The sequence below is a fragment of the Trichomycterus rosablanca genome, chromosome 17, assembly GCF_030014385.1.
Source record: "Trichomycterus rosablanca isolate fTriRos1 chromosome 17, fTriRos1.hap1, whole genome shotgun sequence".
Lineage (NCBI taxonomy): Eukaryota > Metazoa > Chordata > Actinopteri > Siluriformes > Trichomycteridae > Trichomycterus > Trichomycterus rosablanca.
Genome location: NC_086004.1, coordinates 3,561,440 through 3,589,288, shown reverse-complemented (window position 1 = coordinate 3,589,288; position 27,849 = coordinate 3,561,440). Strand labels below are relative to the sequence as shown.

General features: G+C 41.0%; 1 protein-coding gene across 1 annotated transcript; it reads left to right on the top strand.

The window, feature by feature from the left end:
• slc30a7 (solute carrier family 30 member 7) lies at nt 1-26,353 on the top strand. The gene is made up of 11 exons (XM_063012548.1): nt 1-118; nt 458-559; nt 3,304-3,417; nt 4,583-4,670; nt 4,763-4,889; nt 5,207-5,368; nt 7,025-7,075; nt 8,926-9,061; nt 23,806-23,896; nt 24,107-24,256; nt 25,490-26,353. Exons 1-11 carry the CDS (start codon nt 39-41, stop codon nt 25,535-25,537), a joined length of 1,149 nt encoding a protein of 382 aa, XP_062868618.1. The 5' UTR covers nt 1-38; the 3' UTR covers nt 25,538-26,353.
• The last annotated feature ends 1,496 nt before the right edge of the window (nt 26,354-27,849 follow it).

Genomic DNA, 27,849 nt, shown 5'->3' with positions numbered 1-27,849 from the left:
AGCAGTGCTAGGCAGCTCTCGGTGCCGATTAAGCTAACATGCTACCATTATCCGTTAAAGATGACGAATATAAACCTGCCAAGTTTAATTTGGTCCTTAAGTTATCCGGATGGTTCAGGTAACCCTGTTTAACATGTTTTGTATCACTTTTGTGCGGAGTTCAACGCATATACGAGTGAAAAGAGTGACGTTAGCCTGTTGGCTGGCTAAACACTCAGCGTTCGGTAGAACTAGCCGTGCCGGCGAAGTGATTGAAGTGGGGTTGCTAGGCAACTTTGAAATCGCATTTCTGTAACATGTTGTTGATTTAGCGTCTTTATTTTGCTGCGGTTCAGTCTGAATATCAGCTTCAACCAGCGTTTATACACCAGCCAGCCATTCAAACTGCACCGCTGGAAGTACAGAAGTCCTGCCTCCTTATGAAAGTGACCGATTTTTGTTATTTTTCCCCTCACAGATCGATCCTCGCTGACAAGACATCGAGGAACTTGTTTTTCTTCCTGTGCCTGAATCTGTCTTTCGCCTTTGTGGAGTTGTTGTATGGAATATGGAGTAACAGGTAAGAATCCACACTGGTTTAGCTACAACCAGTGCTAACAGCTACGCAAACAAACGTCACTGCGAGCTCAGGATGTGCCACGTAGGTCTAAGGCAGCATGGATCAGTTCTGTGTGCTGGACTTGCAACACACATTTTGCCTGCATGAATAGCATCTGTAGGGTCTAGGAAGGTCTAATTAACAGCAAACTGTGTCTATTGTTCATTTATTTTGTACACTTGAATCAACTATGACAGAAAAAGGCTGGACTTGCTAGAGCTGACAACCTTCTGAACTCTGATAAGATACCAGCATGTAGGCTGTCAGAGCTTTCATTATTCAAAACATGCCAAACCACCGTGTCAGCACTTACAGCTGTCAAAATAAGCAATGTTTGTTTGTTTGTTTATTAGGATTTTAACGTCATGTTTGGTAGTTACTCATTACACAAGATTCATCAGTTCACAAGGTTATAATCAAACACAGTCATGGACAATTAAGTATCTCCAATTCACCTCACTTGCACGTCTTTGGACTGTGGGAGGAAACCCACGCAGACACGGGGAGAACATGCAAACTCCACACAGAAAGGACCCGGACCGCCCCACCTGGGGATCGAACCCAGAACCTTCTTGCTACCCACTTAGCCACCGTGCCGCCCAAATAAGCAATGTAGCAAATATATATTATACAATAGCTATAGAGACATTTACATTTTCAGCATTTAGGAGACGCTTTTATCCAAAAACAAACTTACAGTACTGTGACACTATACAGTCTAAGCAATTGAGGGTAAAGGGCCTTGCTCAAGGACCCAACAGTTGCAACCTGGCAGAGGTGAGGCTTGAACCGGCAACCCTCTGATTACTAGTCCAGTACCTTAACCACAAGGCTACAGCTGAGACACTGGACAGCATTTACATTTACATTTTCAGCATTTAGAAGACGCCTTTATCCAAAGCGACTTACATTACAGTTACAGTATACAGTCTGAGCAATTGAGGGTTAAGGGCCTTGCTCAAGGGCCCAACAGCAGCAACCTGGCAGTGGTGGGGCTTGAACCAGCAACCCTCTGGTTACTAGTCCAGTATCTTGACCTTCTTGCAGTGAGGCGACAGTGCTAGTGGTTAAGATACTGGACTAGTAACCAGAGGGTTGCTGGTTCAAGCCCCACCACTCGGGTTCGATCCCCAGATGGGGCGCTCCGGCATCCTTTCTGTGTCGAGTTTGCATGTTCTCCCCGTGTCCACGTGGGTTTCCTTCAGGAGCTCCGGTTTCCTCCCACAGTCCAAAGACGTGCAAGTGAGGTGAATTGGAGATACAAAATTGTCCATGACTGTGTTTGATATAACCTTGTGAACTGATGAATCTTGTGTAATGAGTAACTACCGTTCCTGTCATGAATGTAACCAAAGTGTAAAACATGACGTTAAAATCCTAATAAACAAACCTTTTAGTCATTTCTTTTTCATCAACCTCTTTATCTTGGTCAGGATTGCAGCCGGACCTGTTTTACCAGGAAACACTACCCTGGGCAGGACTTCGCCTAAATTTTATTACATTGAAACTACTGAAGCAAACATTTTACACCACGTACCGTTAAGGCTTTATTATGATATTAGGTTTTGTAGTGGGTTCTCACAAAGTGCCAGAAATAAGAATAAACAGTTAAATGATTTTAATAAACATTTGCAAAATATTACGACAGGGCGGCTGTAGCCTAGTGGATAATGTACTGGACCAGTAATCAGAAGGATGCCGGTTCAAACCCCACCACTGCTGCCACATTTTACACCACGTACATTTAAGGCTTTATTATGATATTAGGTTTTGTAGTGGGTTTTTTACAGTGCCAGAAATAAGTAAAAAAGTTTAAGAGGATTTACGACAGGGCAGCTGTAGCCTAGTGGTTAAGGTACTGGTCCAGTAATCAGAAGATTGCAGGTTCAAGCTCCACCACTGCCAGGTTGCCACTGTTGGGCCCTTGAGCAAGGCCCCTAATTCTGCTTAGATTGTATATTGACACAACTGTAAATCGCTTTGGATAAAAGCGTCTGCTAAATGCCGAAAATGTCTTTAACATCTGTAGTGTTATGTAATGTAGTGAAGTTCAACGCTGGTATAAATTGCATAATCTAATTTGTTTAACATTTTATATGTTAAAAATTATTAACTGCTGTATTTTATAGTGTAAATTAGGATGTTAATGATTAACCGATTAACAGATAAGTGACAAAGGCATCGATTGATTAATGCTGGCAGTTAAAAAGGTAATTAAAATTGATTTCAGATGCACCTTTTACAGCTTTACTACACAGTGCCAGCTAGGTGCCCAAACTCATTCATAAAAACGCTCCTGTTCTAGTGAGAGCAGAAAACAACTTATAGCCAGATAAAGATATAGCCGGTCATGTAGTCGTAGACTCCCAGCTGGCCGATAGCACAGCTGAGATTTGAACCCCGGATCTCTGGGATAATGGACTAGTGTATTTTACCGATGCACCACCCAAGTTCCCATTGCTTTTAGATATTGATCAAGTTTAAAGATAAACTTTTGACAAGTAAAATGACAGATTACGGGCCGAAACAAAATGTTCTACAATATTATTCTCAGTACAGCTTATTAGTAATACAACAGCTTTGCAAGTCTGTCTTAATGACTTATACTTTGTGAATGATATTTACCTGTTGCTGAAATTCTATGCTGCTTTTGCAATAACTAATTCATATTTTGTTTCCTCTCTTCTTGTGTGCCTCGATCCCAGTTTAGGGTTGATATCCGACTCTTTTCACATGTTCTTTGACTGCACAGCACTTTTGGCAGGCCTTGCTGCATCAGTAATTTCACGATGGAGGTCTAATGACTCTTTCTCATATGGGTGAGTGTTGAGATATGCTTTTCATGGTTTATTTTCATTTTTTATTGGCATGTTTGGTTTTGGCTCAGGATGCTTTTTTAATTCTCTAAAGGAATGTTACTCCGATTAGGTTTTAATTGCAGCAGGTCCGAGCTGGTTCTTTTCCTGTTTTTGTCTTACTTCCTCTAACTAAATGTTAAGCCTTCTTTTGATATATTTGTCTGCATCTATAGAAGCTCTTGTGTCACTCAAAGTAAACTACGGCATATCAAACTCTGACCTTGTCTCTTGTCTGAGTGCTTTCCCCGTATGGGATTCACAGACTTCTTCCCTTCCTGATCTACAGTATGTCTATAATGCTAAATTTAATATAATGCTAAAGGGACGTCTGTGCAGTTTGAATTAACACAGACGTGACCAGACGGCACCTTTGACATCCTTTTTAAACAGCTTGGAATGTGTGTTTAAGCAGCTGATGTTGGTTTACTTGTGAGAGCAGGGCGGCACGGTGGCTAAGTGGGTAGCGCTGTCGCCTCACAGCAAGAAGGTCCTGGGTTCGATCCGGGTCCTTTCTGTGTGGAGTTTGCATGTTCTCCCCGTGTCCGCGTGGGCTTCCTCCGGGTGCTCCGGTTTCCTCCCACAGTCCAAAGACGTGCAAGTGAGGTGAATTTGAGATACTAAATTGTCCATGACTGTGTTCGATATAACCTTGTGACCTGATGAATCTTGTGTAATGAGTAACTACCGTTCCTGTCATGAATGTAACCAAAGTGTAAAACATGACGTTAAAATCCTAATAAACAAACAAACCTGTGAGAGCATACTGTAAATATGTTATTAATGCTCTTATTGTTTTTTGGCTGCTCCCATAAGCGGTCGCCACAGTGGATCATCTGTCCCCATCCTTCTTTGACACACCAACCATCTGCATGTTCTCCATCGCTCCATCCATAAACCTTTCATTTTATCTTTCCTCACCTACAAAAAGCACAACACAGATCTATCAAATTAAAATAATAATGAAGCACTGGCATCTTGGGCAATTTGGAATCTACTAATCTAGTATAAATATTTTTTCTAATGCACTATTTATCGTGATTTGCTACAAACAGTGAAATCACTGTGCACTGGTCTAATTCTCCGTTCACTGATCCGTGTTTTCCTGATCACATGCTTCTGTTTGCAGCTATGTAAGAGCAGAAGTACTCGCCGGCTTTGTAAACGGCCTGTTTCTTATTTTTACTGCATTTTTCATCTTCTCAGAAGGAGTGGAGGTGAGTACAGCAACCCAGTGCACTCATCCACATCTAAAGCATGATGTTTTTTCACTAATGTCTAAACCTCCATTGTTTACGTTCTACCCCAGAGGGCATTAGAGCCTCCTGATGTGCACCATGACCGCTTGCTGCCGGTGTCCATTGCAGGGCTCTTAGTCAATCTTGTGGGCGTTTTTGTGTTTCAACATGGAGGGCATGGACACTCTCATGGAGAAGGTGAGGAATCTGGATTATTACAGGTGTAACCTCTAAAAGATATCGGCATTGTTAGCTGTTCTGGTTTTTAATTTTCTTTAATTTGACGGTCAAATTGCATTGTTTGGTAAACGTTAAGTAGCATGTTCTCAGGCTGTGTTTCTACAGATACAGCAGTGTAGCTTCATTACAGACTGTACAATCTTCTGAAGGCACTTGGGTGGCACAGCAGTCTATTATGCCAGCCAGATTCAGATCCCAGCAGTGCTGTTAACCAGTTGGGTGTCTACACAGACATAATTAAAGCAGTATGTTCTTTTTTTTCTTCTTTTTTAAAGATCATGGACACAGTCACTCCCTATTTAATGGCAGTGTGGGACATGGCCACAGTCACGGGGGTCACGGGCATAGCCATGAGTCCAAACATGGGCATGGGCATGGACACGGAGAGCATGGACATGGAGAGCATGGCCATTCACATGAAGATCCACACTGCCATGGTATGTCTAAGAGCTCCAGTCACAAATCTGTATTTGTTTCATATTATTAGCTTATTTTATCCTCCATATGTTGATGTGTTTTAAAATTAACCATCATTTCACCCTAATAAATACAGCTTCCACCTTCCAAAAGACCAAATACTATTAAGTAATTGTTTTGTATTAAAGATATAATAATAATAATAAGCATAATTACTTGCCATTGTAAAGCCTTTCTTTTTTACTGATTATGGTGTGCACTCTAATCTATAATATTACAATATAACATGTTTTAATAAGGACTTAAAAATCACTTTCCTGCAGACCACAGCTTTACATGGCATTTTCTTAAGTAGTCTGATATCAGGAATCAATTAACTGAGTGTCATTAAAACCCATTTTAAGTTAAAGAGGTGGGTGCTATAACCCATTGTGTGTGGCACACCAGTGAGGTGGTGTTATAAATATTTACATTTATGCCATTTAAAAGATCCAAAATCCTCTTATCCAAAGTGATTTTCAGCTGTAACCGAATACAAGGCAGCAACTGAGGGGTTTAGATTAACAACAGTGGCAATTTGATGGTGTTGGTGCTTGAACCAGCAATCTTCTGCTCTAGTCCAGTATTTTAACCACTGAGCCTAAATATCAGTATTAACATACACCGATCAGCCATAACATTAAAACCACCTCCTTGTTTCTACACTCACTGTCCATTTTATCAGCCCCACTTACCATATAGAAGCACTTTGTAGTTCTACAATTACTGACTGTGGTCCATCTGTTTCTCTGCATACTTTTTTAACCTGCTTTCACCCTGTTCTTCAATGGTCAGGACCCCCACACAGCAGCGCTGCTGGAGTTTTTAAGTACCGTGTTCACTCACTGTCCACTCTATTAGACACTCCTACCCAGTTGGTCCACCTTGTAGATGTAAAGCTGTTTGAGTCGGTCATCTTCTAGACCTTCATCAGTGGTCACAGGACGCTGCCCACGGGGCGCTGTTGGCTGGATATTTTTGGTTGGTGGACTATTCTCAGTCCAGCAGTGACAGTGAGGTGTTTTAAAACTCCAGCAGCGCTGCTGTGTCTGATCCACTCATACCAGCACAACACACACTAACACACCACCACCATGTCAGTGTCACTGCACTGCTGAGAATGATCCACCACCTAAATAATACCTGCTCTGTGGTGGTCCTGTGGGGGTCCTGACCATTGAAGAACAGGGTGAAAGCAGGTTTAAAAGGAATGTAGAGAAATAGATGGACTACAGTCAGTAATTGTAGAACTACAAAGTGCTTCTATATGGTAAGTGGAGCTGATAAAATGGACAGTGAGTGTAGAAACAAGGAGGTGGTTTTTTTGCCGACTAGCTACAGTTCTTATTTATTAGATGCAGCAGGCATGAGAGGGTCGAGTAGTGCTGCCATTGTAGAAGTATTAGAAGAGACCATAAGAAATAAGGTCACTGGGTTTGTTTTTGAAATTGAATGTCCAACAGGTTCATGGTCAGGTGTCCAAATGCTTTTGACCATATCATATCATGTATACATTATTAAGGATCTGTGGGTTTTCAGAATTTCAATTAAGCACTTTAAACAAATAGATTCATGTTGTTTAGAAATCAAATGGTGGTAATTTTATGTGCAATAAAATTGTCTTCTTTTTTTCCCAGATGACCACTTGCGCTTACCAGAGAAAGGCTCCAGCAAACAAATATTACAAGGTAACGTCTAATTCACAGCATCTCTTTGTCCACTAGATGCCGTCAGAGTCCCATCATGCATTGCCTGTACTTAGTCTGTGTTTAAATGTTTCAGCATAACCTGTAAGAAAATATTTGCATTTCTAACGGTCCAGTCCTGACAACCTCTTTATAACACGGCTTGAGGTGTTGATGTTTGAATCGTTAGGTATGTGGGATTAGGAGAAAAGTGATATACGTGTTGCACGGCTCAAATTCCCAAGTAGCCGCTCGTCTCGAGGCACCTTTATTAGCATTAAACATGATTAGTAGATGGAGTTTGATTTAGGGTGCAATGACAGGTCAGACCAGCCCATGGCTTGACCCTTGACCCCAGGACTAACTGGGTTAGCGTTGACGTGTAAGAGCGAGAGTACTGCTGCTTTACAGCTCTTTGTGTCAGCCTGTGTGGGAAAATAGAAGTGAAGAGAAAGTAAGTTTGTCCCCTTCAGCCTGGCACACCGAGTGAGAGAATGGGTCCTCTGGGAGGCCTGGTCAGGGGAAACTAAGGGGGGCGGTTGTCCACAGAGAGGGAGGAGGAGATGGTGCAAAAGGTTACACTGGCTCAGTCCTTGTTTTTGGTTTTGCCTGAGGACCTTTTCACCTTTTCCCTGCCGCCGAGATGAATCGAGGCAGTTTTGTCCGTCCTGCCCAGAACCCTCGAATCCTCTCCACGTTCTATTGTGTCTGTCAGTGAAGAGGATTCCTGCTTCGAAGAGCTTTAGCGTTCCTGTTTGTTTTGCCGCTCACGCTCTCACCACACTTGAATGAGCTTTTCCATTTAATTCGGGGTTCGCTCCCTCCCTGTGGTTTTGCATTCTGGGAAACCGAAATGGGCCGCAGTCATGACGTGTTCGGCTTACGGGGGGACTTTTGGGGAAGGTTGTACCATCACAAGTTGCTCATTCTCTTTTTCTGAGATAGGATCATTGTAGTAAAGCTCATGCATGCAGACTCACTGGACTTTTTTCCAGCAATTACAGTTCTGAGGTGCTGACTGTTTACTGGATAAACACCTACAAAATTGCATTTTACACATTTTACACATTTTGAATCTGGAATTAGAGAACCAATTATTAAATGTACTATTTACCTCTTTAGACTGAATTAAATGTGTTTTTTGGTGTGCACTTGGATAGACATTGTTTAATCTTAAGTTTGAGTAAGTAGAAAGAGCAGTGGTAAATTATGCTGGCCCACTACTACTGGAATGTAGGATTTGAATCCTCAGCAGTGTTATCAGCCAGTCGGGCGTCTGACATGATTGGCTGTGTCATAAGAAGGGTTGATGGTCAAAGCCATGTGATAGATTGCCGTCCTTCTCGGGAGACCGGACCTACCATGTCCCTGACCAGGAGTTAGATAGATAGATGGACGGACGGACGGACGGACGGACGGACGGACGGACGGACGGACGGACGGACGGACAGACAGACAGATACTTTATTTACCTTGAGGGAAACTGGAATATAATTCTGTAATATCAATACAACAGCTTCACAGTCACCCAGTATTTAAACTAAAGTATGAAACTGTAAGACTGGATGATTCGTTTTAAGGTGGTAGAGGAGCTGCTGAGTGCTGTTTGTGCTTTGTCCTAAAGAACCACATTCATGTGAAGGTTTGAAGGCAAAGCTTTGTTCCTCTTGATAGACGATAGCCAGTCTGAGTGTCTCTAACCAAATGCACAATTATTTAACATCTTACAATAACATAAATTAAGGGTTGCAGTTTAGGGCTTTTTTGTGTTAGTTTACTGATGAGATGTAATTTGCTCATTAATGAGCTTGAAATGAAAACAGTCGATCTGACGTATCTGTCATTTTCTGCAGGAGTTTTTCTGCACATCGTCGCGGATACGCTGGGCAGCATCGGCGTCATCATCTCAGCTATACTGATGCAGAAGTACGATCTGATGATTGCTGATCCTATCTGCTCCATGCTTATCGCCCTTCTCATTGGAGTCAGGTAAGACCACCATGCATGTTTGGTTTGTGCTCCAGTATGCAGGTATAAGGCGGTTGGATAGTCAGATTGGTGCTGTGATTAAGCAGGATTGGGCCGTTCGATAAAGTCACACTCCAGATAGCTGCCTCAGGGATGTCTACAAACCATGCAGTGGTTGCTAGTTAAAGAGCGTGCATGGTTAAAGCTTTTACTCTTCTACTCTCATTTAAACTCATCCAGATACTCTCACACCTTTTATTAGATGTCCAGTGTTCTGAATAATATCCTGCTTTAGTAAATATCAGTAATAATTAGTGCTGCTTTATCCTGGTCTGAGTTGCTGTGGGTCCAGTTTCCCCAGAAACACTGGCTGCAAGGCCGTTGTGATGTTTTGGACACCTCCTCCCTCAGACATCAGGTCTGTGTAGGTGCCTGGCCGGCCGATAGCACTGCTGAGATTTGAACCCAAGCACCCGTAATATGGTTACTACGTGGTTAATTGTACTTGACAAGTGTAGACTAAAATAAATTGGTATAAATACCTTTTTTAAAGCTTAAATGAATAAAAAGTTTATAAATTTATAAATCGTCTTCAGTTCGCCAGTAAGTCAGTGAGCTAATAAAGAAATAATAAGGGCTTATTGGTTTATCAAGCTATCTAGATAACATTATAAATAGGCTCGCTAGTGCCGATGCTATCTAATCAATTAGTTTGGTTCATAAAGGTTCACATTTGTAAAAACGTTTGATTCCATTTCACTTATTTTCCTCAGTTATTTTTCAGTTTTCAGATTCTATTATCTTAAGTTAGTGGAAACTAATGCAGGTCTACTGAGTCACATGATTTGGATGAGCGTATAGTGCACCACACCATGTTCATGTACAATGCTCACTGTTGTTATAAACTAAAGCATGTGTGTCTGAGCCTAAGCCAGACCTCCTCCCTGTGCCCCACCCAAAACCCACAGTGGCACCCAATCCTCAGCGCTGAACTGAGTTCACTTCACAGTGACTGTCTGTCGTCCTGCTCTTCAACTTACCCACCTAGTTCAATTACAGATCACACACAATCACACACGCGGCTGAATTTCATTTCACCCAGGGCGGAGACCAAAACGTGCACGTGTGGTAAGCCAGCGCATTCCATCTTCCAAGGACGTGTAGCTTACATCTGTAGGGTCTTTAATTCAGTCACATCAGATTTATTTGCATTTGTAGTGACTTGATAGTGTAATTATACATGTTTTTTTATGCATTTGTCAAACTGGCCAATATTTACAGTTCCTTTAGCCTTTAATTTGCCGTGTAATCATTTTAAAAGAGCACGAAGGGACTACCCCTATGTGAATGTATCTACTTGACTACAAGTAAACACACTTTGTGCGTTTTAACACAGCTGTGAATGTGTTAAAGAAATGTGTAAATCGTCCTCTATGTTTAGCTGCTTTGATGTTTGAGGAAATTCCGCCGCGTAACCGTCAACTCTAAGGGCGGTCCAACGCAAAATAGCATCTTTCACCCGGCAACACTGCGCCTTTCAGCAGGGGAATTAGCAGCGCACTGTTTGTTTACTTAACGTCCACAAGGCCAAGGTGTATGTCTGCTTAGAGAGGATTCTCTAGGCCGACTTCATGTATAGACCAGTAACAGATTTAAGCCTGTTTTGTGTTTGTATTGTTTTTATTTAATATATAAGAGTCTAAAGAACAACTGCAGTGCACTTGATTGAAAAAGTTCGTGTAATACAACCAACGTAGTAGTGCACAACGTTTTAAGAGAAGGACAGTTTGAACCAAAGTTGTGAATAAAGTGATTCTGAACCTGTAAAAACCTTCTGAATTGTTGCAGAATTGTATGTATTTTTCAAGAAGTTATGAAGTCGTCATTAATGTCTTTCTGTGATTATGTATATGCACACACAGGCGGCACGGTGGCTAAGTGGGTAGCACTGTCGCCTCACAGCAAGAAGGTTCTGGGTTCAGTCCCTAGGTGGGGCGGTCCGGGTCCTTTCTGTGTGAAGTTTGCATGTTCTCCCCGTGTCTGTGTGGGTTTCTTCCGGGTGCTCCGGTTTCCTCCTACTGTCCAAAGACGTGCAAGTGAGGTGAACTGGAGACACTAAATTGTCCATGACTGTGTTTGATATAACCTTGTGTGAACTGATGAATCTTGTGTAATGAGTAACTACCGTTCCTGTCATGAATGTAACCAAAGTGTAAAACATGACGTTAAAATCCTAATAAACAAATAAAATATACACGCACACACACTATACATATGAGGGATCTTCAAAAAGTTTCCACACTTGTATATTTTGGTTATAAACAGTGAGGGTAGTAGGGATGAGGAGTAATTGGTCGTGTCTGAGAGAAGCTTATAGTCCGGATTTAGTCCTTTAGCTTTAAGGGGAAGATTTTCATGTGATGATAATGTGAAAACAGTAGGGATGTAACGATACACTCTACCCACGATGCGATTCAAAATGAAATTATCACAGTTTCCTTTTATTATTTCTCAGTAAAATAAAATACTGTATTTGTGCTTATCTTTCATTCATCTAAATAATGAACGCCCTTTTTTCTGAGGTACAAACTGCAAAACAATGCTGCACATTTCCCTGTTTGTGTTAAAAAAACTGAAATTTAATTTTAAAACAAATCCCACATTTTACAAATAAATGAATAATACAATTAAACAAAGTATCCTCAGATAAATACATTTGGCTGGGAAACCCCAAACCTGGCAACTCTGTGTAGTGCCATCAACCAGGCGAGGTGGATAGTGCCAGTGCCCTCTGCTGTTTGCAGTGAATATCGATTCATTTTACATCTCAAATCGATTTGACTCGTGGCAGTCGTGCACCGATTTTTAACTGTCTTGTGGTGCATCGTTACAAACCTAGAAAGCAGTGGTGGGTCAGTGGCTACACGCTCAACCAGAAACATTTTTTGCTGAAAAATGATGTGATTTCTTTTTGAGAGAGTTAAAAAAAACTTAACAAATGAGTAGAAATGATCATTGCACATTAAGTTTAATAATTTACCCAAATGTGTACATGTTTTGGGAACAAATTTAACTTTTTTTTTTTCAATCTGTTATGCTTTTACTTAGTATTTTGCTTTGCTTACACAATGGCAGAGAGTGTGAATGTGATTTATGCAGCATTATCAGTGAACAGAGCTGCTTTTTCAAAAGTACAGTTGAACTTTGGGGCTCGTTTAACAAATGGACCACACTGAGCCAACGTTCTTCTGGATCTCTTTACTTCCTGGTGTTTGAGGCTTTATTTCTCCTCTCTGGAATGCAGCTATGATCTATGACTGTTACTTTAATAATGAGAACAAAGGCGTCCTTTTAAAATGGATTTTCCCTCGTTTCTTTTTATCTGAACAGGGAACCTCTTAGTCATTCAGACCCGGCTAGAACTCTCGGAGTTCCTCTCATCAGTAGCGATGCGGTAAATGCAAGGAATTGAACAAATTGGTAGTTTAACAATAAAAACAAAGCTTTGTGCTCAATTTGCTGTTCCTATTAAAACGTAAAGACTGGACTGTTAATGAGGAAGTCATTTCAATACAGGTGCAGTATAAAGAAGCACGACAAGCAAGCAAACAAGAATCAGAATCACAAAACTATTAATCAGCTTCACGACTGAGATGTGGCTGATTTAAAAACAGGTGCAAAGTTTCCCCATGTAGAGGCATGAACATGAGAGCAGCTCATTAAATCACTAAATGCAAATGAAATGCTGTAAAATCTTTCCTAGCTGGGTGGGATTCATCAGCCTCACCGTTATGATCACCATGTGCAGCTCGTAAAAGTGCTTTCACAGGATTGTTTACAGAAACTGATGCTGCAAACACGCAGTGATGCTCGGAGGTGAATTACAAAGTGGTGATTCTGCTTATATAAAATAAATGATTCTAATTTAACCTAAAAAATGCGGAGAACCCTTTTAATCTCGGTTAACAAGCAAATAGAGTTTTGTGTACATTTACATTTCTGTATTTATACTGCAGGATTAGGTGCCCAGTTCTAATCTTTTACATACTTGCAGCAGATTAACGACATTCAGCTGGAATTGATTCTTGTTGTCAACTTTAAAAGTAAAGAATTTAAAAAGTACAAGATTCCATGATCATCTTTTAGTTTCTTCGGGGCGGCACAATGGCTACGTGGGTAGCACTGTCGCCTCACAGCAAGAAGATCCTTGGTTTGATCCCCAGGTGTGGCGGTCCGGGTCCTTTCTGTGTGGAGTTTGCATGTTCTCCCCGTGTCTACGTGGGTTTCCTTCGGGTGCTCCGGGAGCTCCGGTTTCCTCCCACAGTCCAAAGACATGCAGGTGAGGTCAATTGAAGATACAAAATTGTCCATTAAACCTTGTGTAATAAGTAACTACCGTTTCTGTCATGAATGTAACCAAAGTGTAAAAACATGACATTAAAATTCAAATAAAATAAAAATAAAAAAGTAAAAAGTAGAACTAAACTTTTAAAAGTACAAGATTTCAGAATTAATGTTAAAGGATAAATGCCCCTTAATGTAAGGAATATGTTTTAATTTTATGTATTTCATTTATCATTGTTATTTTTCTTTCTCTAGTTCCTTTAAAATGCTTTAAAGTTGAGTGTGGAAGACATTAGTGAACTATCTCTCTCTGTGCTGCTGCATCTCATTGCGGTTGCTTATATTGAAACTTGTTTGGTTGACTGTAATAATTTACAGTGTTTGTTTGGTTTGGTTCCGAGAGCTCTGGCACCATAATGGCTTTGCAGGAATATTTGTGGTCTCTGTAGTTGGACAGTAAATTGGACATTGTGGTATTTAGAGTACTTGAGTATACGAGGGAATATTTAGGATGTGTGTGCAGATGGAGCTTTTTGAGTGCGGTGTGAATCGGTGCTTTAAGCTGGATGGATGCAGAAACCCCTGCTGCTAATATGGCCTCTTGCTATTGTAACTGCTGCTTAATCGCTTAAAGTTCGAGCTCGGAGCCAGATGATGAGAAGGAATATTTGTGTACTGGGCTGCACCTTTGGGGTTTATTCTTTGCAGTATTTTACTGGTTTGCTAAAACTGCCATTTCCTTTAAAACACAGTTTTACCAGCTGCATAAAGAAAGCTGCTTTAAATTCTGAATGCTGAAGAAAAATCCAACTCTTAACTGAATAAAATGTTAAAAAGTCAGTGTACCTTATTTTTTACAGAACCACATGTGCCACAATTATTGGCACCCCTAGAAATTCTTTGAAACTAATTTTACCAAAAGTGTGTATAAATATATTTACACTGATCAGCCATACACTCACTGTCCATTTTATCAGCTCCACTTACCATATAGAAACACTTTGTAGTTCTACAATTACTGACTGTAGTCCATCTGTTTCTCTGCATGCTTTGTTAGCCCCCTTTCATGCTGTTCTTCAATGGTCAGAACCCCCACAGGACCCCCACAGAGCAGGTATTATTTAGGTGGTGGATGATTCTCAGCACTGCAGTGACACTGACATGGTGGTGGTGTGTGAGTGTGTGTTGTGCTGGTATGAGTTGATCAGACACAGCAGCGCTGCTGGAGTTTTTAAACACCTCACTGTCACTGCTGGACTGAGAATAGTCCACCAACCTAAAATATCCAGCCAGCAGTGTCCTGTGACCACTGATGAAGGTCTAGAAGATGACCGACTCAAACAGCAGCAATAGATGAGCGATCGTCTCTGACTTTACATTTACAAGGTGGACCAACTAGGTAGGAGTGTCTAATAGAGTGGACAGTGAGTGGACACGGTATTTAAAAACTCCAGCAGCGCTGCTGTGTCTGATCCACTCATACCAGCACAACACACACTAACACACCACCACCATGTCAGTGTCACTGCAGTGCTGAGAATGATCCACCACCCGAATAATACCTGCTCTGTGGTGGTCCTGTGGGGGTCCTGACCATTGAAGAACAGGGTGAAAGCAGGTTAAAAAGGTATGTAGATAAATAGATGGACTACAGTCAGTAATTGTAGAACTACAAAGTGCTTCTATATGGTAAGTGGAGCTGATAAAATGGACAGTGTAGAAACAAGGAGGTTTTAATGTTATGGCTGATTTTAAATGCTGCGGTGCCATTAATTGTGCCACATACGGTTTTGTTAAAATTAAGTAATGCAAAGACAAATCATAAGCTGTGATCATCTCCTGAAAATAGTTTGTGTGTGTGTGTGTGTGTGTGTGTGTGTGTGTGTGTGTGTGTGTGTGTGTGTGTGTGTGTGTGTGTGTGTGTGTGTGTGTGTGTGTGTGGATACAAACCTGTGGTGAACACACTTTTTTTACAGTATATAGCCTTTAATGTCTGTAGTCTAAACGTTTAGCTAAACTTTCCACACAGACATGATGGATGTTTACAGTGGGCAGCGTTCAGGCTTTGGGAGGATTCAGTATCTTTGTTTGTTGTGGTAAGAAGTTCATGGTCTGACGAGATAGGCACACCATGTTCCGTTTCATGCCAGCTGCTAAGGTTTCTCTAATGACAGACTCCACGGCCGGATTTTAAAAACGGCCCAGTCGGGCTTTATCTAATGACCACGTTGGAGCTGCGCTCGTAAGCTCCTGCGCTCCCTCCTAGAAAACCAAGGCGATGTTTTTCAGGCAGGCCCCAGTTCCAGAGGTTTCACTCGAGCTATATTTTTAGGCTGCCTATATGTTGAGCTTTTTTGGGACTCGGCTATAAATCAGGGAGAATACTGAGAGAGCGCAGATGTGGTTTTTACATTTACATTTACATTTTTGGCATTTAGCAGACGCCTTTTATCCAAAGCGACTTACATTACAGTTACAGTATACAGTCTGAGCAATTGAGGGTTAAGGGCCTTGCTCAAGGGCCCAACAGTGACAACCTGGCAGTGGTGAGGCTTGAACCAACGACCTTCTAATTACTAGTCCAGTACCTTAACCACTAGGCTACGACTTGCCCTTCCACTCTGTAGAGAGAGAGAAATTCACATTTACATTTTCAGCATTTTGTGGACCCTTTATCCAAAGCGATTTACAGTACAGTGGTAGTATATTGTTTAAGCAATTGAGGGTTAGGGGCCTTGCTCAAGGGCCCAACAGTGGCAACCTGGCAGTGGTGAGGTTTGATTACTAGTCCAGTACCTTAATCACTAGGCAACAACTGCCCTTATGTGAATCTTATGTGAAATCTGTGTAGCTTCAGTGAGAATACAGTCACATTCAACCCCAAAGCTCTTAGTACAGCAGTTCCTTGATACAGTGGAGGTTTGTAACATCCTCAGTTAGCATTACACATCAGACATTATCTGTAAAACTACAGGCAGCACGGTGGCTCGGTGGGTAGCACTGTCGCCTCACAGCAAGATGGTCCTGGGTTCGATTCCTAGATGGAGCGGTCCAGGTCCTTTCTGTGTGACGTTTGCATGTCAAGTCAAGTCAAGTCAACTTTATTTATATAGCGCTTTTTACAATATACATTGTCTCAAAGCAACTTTACAAAATCCAGGACCAACAGATACAAAAACCCCTGTTGAGCAAGCCGAGGGCGACTGTGGCAAGGAAAAACTCCCTGAAAATTACAGGAAGAAACCTTGAGAGGAACCAGACTCAACAGGGCCCATCCTTCTTGGGTGGTCTGGAGGATACTTTAAATAAATACACAATTTACACAAATCATACAAACACAGAATTGAATGATCTAAAAGGCATACAGTGGTAATAAATAGATAAATAAACAATTAAATAATAATAGAGTTGTTATCCGCTCTAGTCTTCAATAAAGTCTGTAGTGATTTCTTGTCGTTGCAATTACTCCAGACCCGTCACATCTGACAGGAGCAGCATCGTTGTCCCGGCAGTCTCGACTTTAATCCTTAACCTCGGCGGGTAAACAGGTTTCCATCAGAATGCCCTCGGGGTAAAACAACAGAGAATGTAGTTAATAATGTACAATGCTAGTTGACAAACAGTTTTACAGAGAGTTTTAGACTCCGGCAGCCCTAATTATTACAGCATAACTAAAAGGGAGAGCGAGCAGGTAACAAGGTCATGAAGGCTTTCACAGGACATCAGCGCCCACCTCTCCTACCCAAACCAGAGTGATTGGACAAGAGAGGCAGAACGACAGCGACCCAACATCCCTGATCACCACAAGTTTCTATGACCAAGAACCCCCAAGCTCTGCGCCTTTGTCTATATTAATCAAAAGCCTGAGAAAATAAATATGTTTTCAGTTTAGACTTAAACATTGAGACTGTGTCCGAATACCGAACAGAGGCAGGAAGATTATTCCAAAGTTGTGGAGCTTTGTAAGAAAATGCTCTTCCACCAGCTTTGGTCTTTTTAATTTTAGGAACTATAAGTAACCCTGCATCTTGTGAACGAAGTGGACGTGCTGGGTTGTAGTAATTAATAAGCTCACTCAGATACTGTGGAGCCAGACCATGTAGCGCTTTATAGGTTAGTAAAAGTATTTTGTAATCAATGCGAAATTTAACTGGCAGCCAGTGTAGAGATGATAGAACAGGAGTGATATGATCAAATTTTTTAGTTCTAGTTAGCACTCGAGCTGCTGCATTTTGAACTAACTGGAGTTTGTTTAAGGATCTACCAGAGCATCCAGTTAGAAGAGCATTACAATAATCTAACCGAGAAGTTATAAACGCATGGATCAGTTTTTCGGCGTCATTAACAGATAGTATATTTCTTATTTTAGAGATATTACGCAAATGATAGAAAGCAACTCTAGTAATATTATTAATGTGTGTATCAAAGGAAAGATCTGAATCTAGTGTGACACCTAAGTTTTTTACATCTGGGCTGGGAGTAACAGAGAACGTGTTTAAGTTTAGCACCAGGTTAGACAACTTGTCTCTTGCAGCTTTAGAGCCAACAAGTAAAACCTCAGTTTTATCTGAATTAAGTAAAAGAAAATTACACGACATCCAGTTTTTTATGTCGTTTACACAATCTTCTATCTTACTGATTGTGTCAGTATCATTTGGTTTGGCTGATATATACAGCTGTGTGTCATCTGCATAGCAGTGAAAGTTTATGCCATGTTTATGAATAATTTCACCTAGTGGAAGCATATAGAGTGTAAATAATAGCGGTCCAAGTACCGACCCCTGTGGAACACCACACTTTACTTTTGTAGTTTCTGAGCATTTATTATTTACATAAACGAATTGAGAGCGGTCAGTCAAATATGATTGAAACCAAGAGAGTGCGAGTCCTTTAACACCTACTGTATTTTCTAGCCTCTCCAGTAAAATGTTATGATCGACCGTATCAAACGCTGCGCTAAGATCTAATAGAACAAGAAAAGAGACACATCCATTATCAGAAGACATTAACAACTCGTTAACTACTCTAATTAATGCGGTTTCGGTACTATGATTGGGTCTAAATCCTGATTGAAATTTTTCATGAATACAATTTTCATTCAAATAAGAACATAGCTGTTTGGAAACGACTTTTTCTAATATCTTTGAGACAAAAGGAAGGTTTGAAATTGGCCTATAATTAGATAAAACATGTGGATCAAGATTAGGTTTTTTAATCAGGGGTTTAATAACAGCACTTTTAAACAATTTAGGTACATATCCAAGGCTAAGGGATGCATTGATTAATGTAAGCAGGGGCTCTACAATAGCTGGGAGTAAATCTTTAAGTAAACGAGTTGGAACAGGATCGAGTATACACGATGATGACTTCGATGATTTAATCAACACAGTTAGTTCATTTTGGGAGATTGGATTAAAGGAATTTAGTTGGATTAACTCGTTTCTATTATCACCAATGCTGCTCGGAGTGAGTTTATACTTAACATTGGCAAGTGACACACTCTGACTCTGAAGTCGTATTTTTTCTATCTTGTCATTAAAGAATTTTAAAAAATCATCACTGGTACAGTCGGGTGGTATATTAGATTCAGTTTCATTGACGTTTTTAGTTAATTTGGACACTGTCTCAAAAAGGAATCTAGGATTGTTTTTATTTTTCTCTATTAGGGATGAATAATATACAGATTTAGCTTTTATAAGTGCATGTTTATACTCAGTTAGAGCATCTTTCCAAGCAATCTTATACACCTCCAGTGTAGTGTGACGCCACTTACGTTCTAATTTCCGTGCTGCTTGTTTAAGTGCGCATGTGTGGTCATTGTACCATGGAGCAAGTTTTTTCTCCCTAATCAGTTTAGTTTTGAGTGGGGCTACGTTATCTAAGGTTGTGCGCAGTACGGTCTCTAGGTTTTGAGTTGCCTGATCTAGTTCTTTAGGTTCTGATGCTGATATATTTGGTAATTCTGGTAGGCAGTTTATGAACGCTGCTGCAGTTGCAGATGTAATAGTGCGCTTACATTTAAAACGATTTGGTTGCTGTATATTATTGGACAGGGACACTTCATATATTAGTAGGGAGTGATCAGAGATTAAGTCATTCTGTGGTATAATTTCCAGGTTGTCTATGTTTATACCATAAGTAAGTATTAAATCTAAGGTATGTTTACAGCGGTGAGTGGGTCCTGTTACATTTTGGGTGATGTCTAAGGATTCTAAAATAGAATCAAACGCAATTTTGAGTGGATTACACTTGTAATGTTCTCCCCGTGTCTGTGTGGGTTTCCTCCCACAGTCCAAAAACATGCAGTGAGGTGAATTGGACATACAAATTGTCCATGACTGTGTTTGACATTGAAGACTTGAACTGATGAATCTTGTTCTGTCATGAATGTAACCACAGTGTGTAAAACATGACGTTAAAATCCTAATAAATAAATAAATGTGTAAAACTACAGTTTATTTCAGTCTTCTGTTGTTGCCTTTAACTGTGTTTCTTTTGTTTACATGTACAAAGTCTAGTCCCTGTGTATTGCCACGTCTATTTACCTGGCATTTCCATTTTTAGGTGCATTTATACCCCTCTGCTTGGTCGTTTCTAGTTTAAAATGAAGGTTTTGATTAATCTGGAACATTGGGTTTTTACCAGTGACTTAAATTTTCTTCCACATCCTAAAACATGCCAGTAGGTTTAATGTTTACTATAATTGTCTCCAGGAATCAGTGGGTCATTATTTAACATATGTGTCCTATTCATAATGTATCTCACCTTGTGCCCAGTGAACCTACTGCAGCCCTTATCAGGATGACTTATTAATATTTTATCAGCAATTAATAAAGTTGAATGGATAAATGAACTGTGGTATATTTTTATTGCCACATTAAAAATCTATAATGACTTATATAATAAGATGAGATTTTTTCCTATGTGTAAACTCAGACCATGTGTGTGTGTCTGCACCATCACATGAAGTTTAAACCAGTGGCAGAATTGCTAGCCACTCCAACCTTGACTTATGTGTGAGTTGATTTTCTAAATGGTGAGTCACTCTTGAGTAAGCGTTTTGGTCATTAGCATCCAGTGGCTCCAGTATGTGTGTAATGATGATAAGTGCTTTTGCTCGTAAGCACAGGAAAGCTGGGAACAATGTAGTGATGTCAGAGCTCAGATGTGCTTATGAACCATTTCCTGTTTTTATGTTAATGTACAAACGGGGGCAACAACACGATGCTTAGTGGAGCGGCCAAGGGACTGTTGTATTAGTTAATGTGAAAGGAATGTGTATATTCTCAGAATTTAGATTCTCTATGTAGTGTGTGTGCGTGTGTGTTTGTGTGTGTGCAGTAGTGCAAACTGCGTCCACCTGAAAATGTAACTGTGAGTCATGTGATTCATTTTCTGTGTCTGAATTAAGCTAAAGCTATTAAAATGATTTAGGAATGTCTGTTTATTAACTCTGTGTTAAACATCTAGGGCCTCGTTCAGCTATTCACTATGTTACTGGTGTGAGAATGGGTTTCATAACTACATCACTCACTGACTTTCTTAACCGCTTATTCAATGGGCGCAAGGCACACAGTAACACCCTGGACGGGACGCCAGTCCATCGCAAGGCAGACACACACACACACACACACACACACACACACACACACACACACACACACACACACACACATTCACCTATAGGGCAATTCAGTGTCTCCAATTAACCTGACTGCATGTTTTTGGACTGTGGGAGGAAACCCACACAGGCACAGGGAGAACATGCAAACTCCACACAGAAAGGACCCAGACCGCTCCACCTGGGGATTGAACCCAGGACCTTCTTGCTGTGAGGCGACAGTGCTACCCACCGAGCCACCATGCCATCCAATAACTAAATCATATTGACTGTTTTTAAACTAGTAGCCAAAAGCCCTAAAATAATTGCAGACTGTTTACTCAGAGTGAATTAAAAAGTGCAATAGCAGTCTTAAGATCTTTGTAGTTACAAAACCTCCTGCAGTACTATAGTGACTAGTATACTTGATGTCCTATGTAGTCCATAAGATACATTTTGGAATGCCTCAGCAGCTGATTCAGGGTTTTGTTTTGTATTGATTTGGTATTTTAAGGGTTAAAAGTACTTGGCTTTCATATTAATATGTAAAAATTATAACCTTTGATTTCATATATAAAAAAAAAACCCTAAAAAAGTTCATCATGTCTGTGTAGACGCCTGGCTGGCCGACATCACCACTGAAATTCAAAACCGGATGCAGCAGCTAGCATAATAACTCGCTTTGATAAATGTTCTGTGTTAAATAAACTTTTTACCATAGTTAAAAGTTATTTTCTGTAATTTGTTACGCTTAGATGGCTGGGGTCTGTGTTAGAATCCCAGTGATGCTGTCGGCCGGTCGGTATCTATACAGACATGCCTGTCAAGTACCTGAAGTCTGCTGCTCCTGATTAGTGAGAGGAAAAGGAATTTCAAGTGTGCATTAAGTTCATATTTCCAGCCACGTTGTGCCACAATTCTTTTACTGCAGGAGAATCTTATTAAACACTCGCTGAAACGGTTCGACACTGAAATGTGCCTTCGTTATAAATCCTGATTCTTCCGGTGCTCAATTCCTAACACATAAATACTACTCAACCACAAGTATGTTACAAGCAAGAAGTGCTGAGCTTGTGGATCCCTAAAGTTTATAGTGTGAGGTGACAGCCATTAGCTGCAGTCATTCACTGAATATTTATGAGTGTGAAGTCTCGCAGCAGACTCTTTAAAAGTCAGACAGTCTGATGCTAGGAGTATTTAATGCCATTATTATTTTATAACACTGCGTGAATTAATTGTCCACATATTTGGCCGGTGTATTGACCTGGATGATGACATCAATCTGAACGCGCAGACAGAAGCGTGACCTTTACGGATTGGAAACGGATGGAATGTTTACTTGGGTTTAAGCAGAGGAGATGATGGAGGAGAGTACAGCAGAGTACAGGGAGGGTAGAGAGAAGCAAGCCAAGCCCAGTAACCCTCTAATGGATCCCATATGCAGCCGTGGTCAGGGCTGAGGGTTTGGAATGGAAGGGAACTGAAGATCACACTACAGTAAATGATCTCTGTGGAAGCAGAAGGGGGCCAGGAGAAAGGAATCGGGCCGTGTGTGGTTAGCCTGGCACTGCCACATCAGTGGTGAGCTCACGCTAGCTATTTCAGCCACGTCAGGAGCGGTTCGGTCTGTATGACCTCATCCTTATTGTGTTGTCACTGGCCATCCGGTTCATAGTGATTGGCTTCTGTTGACCGTCCAGCTTTGTTATTGTATCGCTCCCATTGTTTTACTTTGACGGCAACATAGTTTCAGCCTGAGGCGAAGCTCAGTATGCCAGAAAGATTAAAGAATCACAGTGACTCTCTTCGTTTTATGGGTTTTATTAATACTCTCAGTTAAAAGGAAGGAGCAGAGTAGTGGTGATGGATATGAAATATGTTAATAATGCACTGTCTGAGGTGTGACCTTTTTATTCCTACAATCTCTGTATCATCTGTATTTGTGTACATTTTATCTTTTCCCCTCAGATGTAACATAGTGGTTTTGTTTAGCACTACTCGTGGCAACTGTGGTTCTTTTTCTTAATGTTCGCTAACATTATATACACGGCTGTGATAGCTCATTGGTTAAGGTGATTGACTAGTGATCAGAAGGTTGCAAGGTCTGACTGGGCGCCATTGGCACAATTGGCAGAGCCTGCAGCAGACAAAATTGGCCACCGAGTCTGCAGGATGGGAAAAGGCTGGATTAAATGGGTGGGGTCTTCAAACGAGGTGCCTGTGCAGAAGTGGAGGAGTATCGTGTGAATGGCGGGACTGCGCACGTGTGAGAAGGGGCATAAAGCAGGCAAATATACCCTCCGTGTACGCAATCACAATCCCTATTAGTGGAAGATTGATCTTCAGAAAGGGGGTGAAAATGCATAAATAAATAGAAAAATAAGGTTGCAAGGTCAAGCCCTACCACCACCATGTTGCCACTGTTGGTCCCCTGATTGCTTGCCTTACATTTATGATTGTAGGTCACTTTTTGGATAAAGGCAGTCGCTAAATGTCGTAAATGTGAATAAAGTAACTTGTAGAAATAGCTCCAGGTAAAAGAATCAGGAAATACTGTATGTCACATCCTGTGGGAGAATCTTGATCGGCTATGGCTTCTTGGTATGTGTTTACTGAAGCCTTTGTCTGGGGTGTATTACTGGCTTTCTTTTTTCAGAGAAACCACATTAACTGTGACCCTGACCAGGGTAAGGTGGTGGTTAAAATGTAAAATGAAATGGTTATATTTATATATTAATATTTCCATCATGTCATTAGTCTGTTTAGCTGAGGTGTATTTAAGGGGAGATAAAAGTTAAAATGTCGATCTTTTCCCCCACAGTGTGGTTCCTCTGCTCAGGGAATCTATAGGGATCCTGATGCAGCGTACTCCTCCTTCTCTTGACCATTCACTTCCTGAGTGCTACCAGAGGGTGAGTACCACCACTTTTTATAGGCCCAGTTGCAAAAAAATGACTTTTTGAAGAGATCTAAACTGCTATGAAATGTTGAAGTGGTTAATACTGAAGAGGAGCTGGCAGGCCATTAAACCCAGCATGACCATAGCAGCTGCTGGTTCGCCTGCACCCTCGCCGTGTTCCGGTAACGACTGTGGTTTGTTGATACGCTGGTGCTCTGTGCAGGTCCAGCAGCTGCAGGGTGTGTATAATCTACAGGAGCCACACTTCTGGACGCTGTGCACGGACGTCTACATCGGCACGCTGAAACTCCTGGTGGCTCCAGACGCAGATACACGATGGATCCTCAGTCAGACGCACAATATTTTTACACAGGTGAGGGCAAACATGGTAAAGATGTGTTTATGAAGGTTCAACCGTCTAAATCAGGCAGGAACTTATACACCGGATCCACTGGTTTCATCTGTGATGTTCAATAAGGATGCACCAAGTCCCTTATTGGTTTTTAGGTGTAATAAAAAGCCTCTTTGTATTGTCTAATATATTTGAAGTGGCGAAACCTGCACTTTACAAGCCTTTACATCTCTTGGTGGCATGTTTATCAGTACCTTACCACTTAATAACAGTTTTTAAATTACTAACTTCTTTTAGAAGGTTTTTAATTAGATTTCTATTATAAAGATTGGAATGATTGTTAATAAACTCGAAGTACTAAAAAAGAAAATAAAAGATGGAGTTATTTAGTTTGTAATCTTACAAAATCTTACGTGGCTCGGTGGGTAGCACTCCTCACAGCGAGGAGGTCCTGGATTTGATTCCCATAACATTATGACCACTGACGGGTGAAGTGAATAACACTGATCATCTCTTTATCACGGCACCTGTTAGTGGGGGGGATATATCAGGCAGCAAGTGAACATTTTATCCTCAGAGTTGATGTTAGAAGCAGGAAAAATGGACGAGCGTGAGGATCTGAGCGAGTGACGAGGGCCCGGGTCAGAGCATCTCCAAAACTGCAGCTCTTGTGGGGTGTTCCCAGTCTGCAGTGGTCAGTATCTATCAAAAGTGGTCCAAGGAAGGAACAGTGGTAAACCGGTGACAGGATCATGGGCGGCCAAGACTCATTGATGCACATGGGGAGCGAAGGCTGGCCCGTGTGGTCCGATCCAACAGCAGGGCTGTTTTGGCAGCAAAAGGGGGGACCAACACAATATCAGGAAGGGGGTCATAATGTTATGCCTGATCGGTGTATACATATACACTCATGGAACTTGAAACTTTTAGATCAACATTTTCTGAAAGCTGCTGCTCCTAAATCTAAACATGATGGTCAGATACAGTTGTGAGGGAACTAGGTCAAGTCTAATCTGGTATCAGTGCAGAATAGGTGTGGCTGATATGGGACCAACAACAGCAATCTGATAACTCAAGTGATCTTCATTCTTATCTGCAAAGAGCTGGTGGTTTATTCCGGCCAAGCCAAAGCTACACCTGATTCTTACATGCTAAATCAATCAATCTTAATAAGTGCAAATCTTAAATCTGCAGTGCTGTGCATCGTCTGTCCAAGAACGACAAAGTAGTATTATGACTTGTTTGTGTGTACAGGTGGGTGTGAGGCAGCTCTACGTTCAGATTGAAACGGCAGCCATGTAGGAGTCGACCTAATTCGGGGAGCCCTGGGACCAACGCCCTCTGTGCTGCTTTAAGAAGCTCATCGCCAAACCCGACCCATCGATCTTTTTTTTGTTTGTTTGTTTGTTTGTCTGGGTTTCTGCCGTTCCATCACCCAGTCGGACCAGGCTGAAGCAGCTGCAGTACGGTACACAGACTCTTCAGGAAAACCAGAACGTCCAAAGGAACTGAGAGCGTGCATCATGAGCGTGCTGCTGACACTCAGTTTAAAGTCTTTAAAAGTTTCCTTTTCTTTTTTTTAATATCTCAACACAGACTGAATTAGTGTCGCGCTCTCATTACTCAGAATGGGGTTTTAATTGTTTTGTATGGATGGTATAGAAACCTGTCAGTATATGAATCATTAGTAGTATTTTTGTACGTGGTCTGATCGTGCTGCTGTTTGGTTTGCAGCCACCACAGACCTGCTCCTTCTGTATTAAACCCTTCAGCTCGCCATCATCTCTTAAGTGCCTTTTTCTGGTGGATCTCTCGGACAATCTTGCAAACACCTTCATGCAACGTTAGGATTTATGTCCGGTGTCATGTACGTGATACAGGGACTTTATCTATTGGAAAAGGGTTCAATTTTAGTTCAACATTCCTTTGTTCTTTTTACTGTTTTCAGATTTTTACTGGTGTAAAATCAAGGAATCACCAGCTTTCTTCAGCCATAAACTGATCTGATGAGCCAATTAAATGTGATGGCAAGTCCATAATGTAGGTCTTTTTTTTTATAACCTGCCTGTGCCACTGGCCAGATAATCTGTGCAATTGAATAAATTATATCACCATCTACGTCTACTCATGTTTTTTTATTTAATGAAAATAAATGTTTGAAAATATCTTGTATAAAAGCAGTAGAACAGTTGAGGTTGTGCATTACCGTGAAGGACATCCTGGCTGTCATCCGGTCGCTGGAACACCTTTGGGTGTTTTATTGCTTACTAGACCAGGGTCGCCCACACTTTCATGGCTTGAGATCTACTACTTCAGTCGACAGGTCATCACAATCTACTTTTTAAAAACGCTGGCCTCATCATTCTCATAAAAAGCTTCAGTAACTGTACTGATATTCAGCTTTACAGGGCAAGCGGGCGGCACGGTGGCTAAGTGGGTAGCACTGTTGCCTCACAGCAGGAAGGTCCTGGGTTCGATCCCCAGGTGGGGCGGTCCGGATCCTTTCTGTGTGGAGTTTGCATGTTCTCCCCATGTCCGTGTGGGTTTCCTCCAGGTTCTCCGGTTTCCTCCGACAATCCAAAGACGTGCAAGTGAGGTCAATTTGAAACACCAAATTGTCCAAGACTGTGTTTGATACAGTGGTGTTCAAAAAAATAGCAGTGATTTTAAAAAAGTGAATAAAGCACAAAATCATTATAATAACTTTTATTTCCATAAATGCAAATGCACTGAAAATACTACACTTTCAATTCTAAATCAAAACATTAACAACATTTAGCCAGTTTGTGTTAATGCTTTACAGAAAATTAAGAAAAATTAATATTAGGCTGTTCAAAAAAATAGCAGTGCAGCATTTTTCTTTAAAAACTCAAAAAAAAAATTATCTATAAACTGAAAAAAATGTTTGAGGTTTCACTTTACTTTAAATAACTGAACTAATAATCAGTGGCATAACAATTGTTTCCGAGATCTGTGTTGAATGGAGTCGACCAACTTCTGGCACCTCTGAACAGGTATTCCAGTCCAGGATGATTAGACTACATTCCACAGTTCTTCTGCAATTTTGGGTTTTGCCTAAAAAAAACACACGTTTCAGACGTCAGTCCACAAGTTCTCTATGGGATTGAAGTCAGGGGATTGTGCTGGTCACTCTATTACCTCAATCTTGTTTGTCTGTAACCAAGATGTTTTGGGTCACTGTCATGTTGAAACACCCATTTTAAGGACATTTCTTCTTCGACATAGGGCAACATGATCTCCTCAAGTATTTTGATATACATTGTATTTAAACTGATCCATGATCCCTCGTCTGTGATAAATGGGTGTAACACCACGGTATGAAAAACATCCCCATATCATCATTTTGTACCACCATGCTTTACTGTCTACACAGCATACTTTGGCTTGAATTCAGTGATCGGGGGTCGTCTGACATACTGTCTACGGTCACTAGACCCAAAAAGAACAATTTTGCTTCCACCAGTCCACAAAATGTTGAGCCATTTCTCTTTGGACCAGTCAATGAGTTCCTTGGCAAATTTGAACATATTCAGGAAACGTCTTTTTCTTAACAACGGGACTTTGCAAGGAGTTCTTGCTGGTAAATCGGCTTT

Bases quoted from the DNA above. Each gene is read 5' to 3' on its own strand.
- slc30a7 (XM_063012548.1), top strand. From the start codon at position 39: ATGCTACCATTATCCGTTAAAGATGACGAATATAAACCTGCCAAGTTT. The intron at 4,890-5,206 runs GTGAGGAATCTG...TCTTTTTTAAAG, and splicing joins TGGACACTCTCATGGAGAAG to ATCATGGACACAGTCACTCC. The intron at 23,897-24,106 runs GTGAGTACCACC...TGCTCTGTGCAG, and splicing joins TTCCTGAGTGCTACCAGAGG to GTCCAGCAGCTGCAGGGTGT.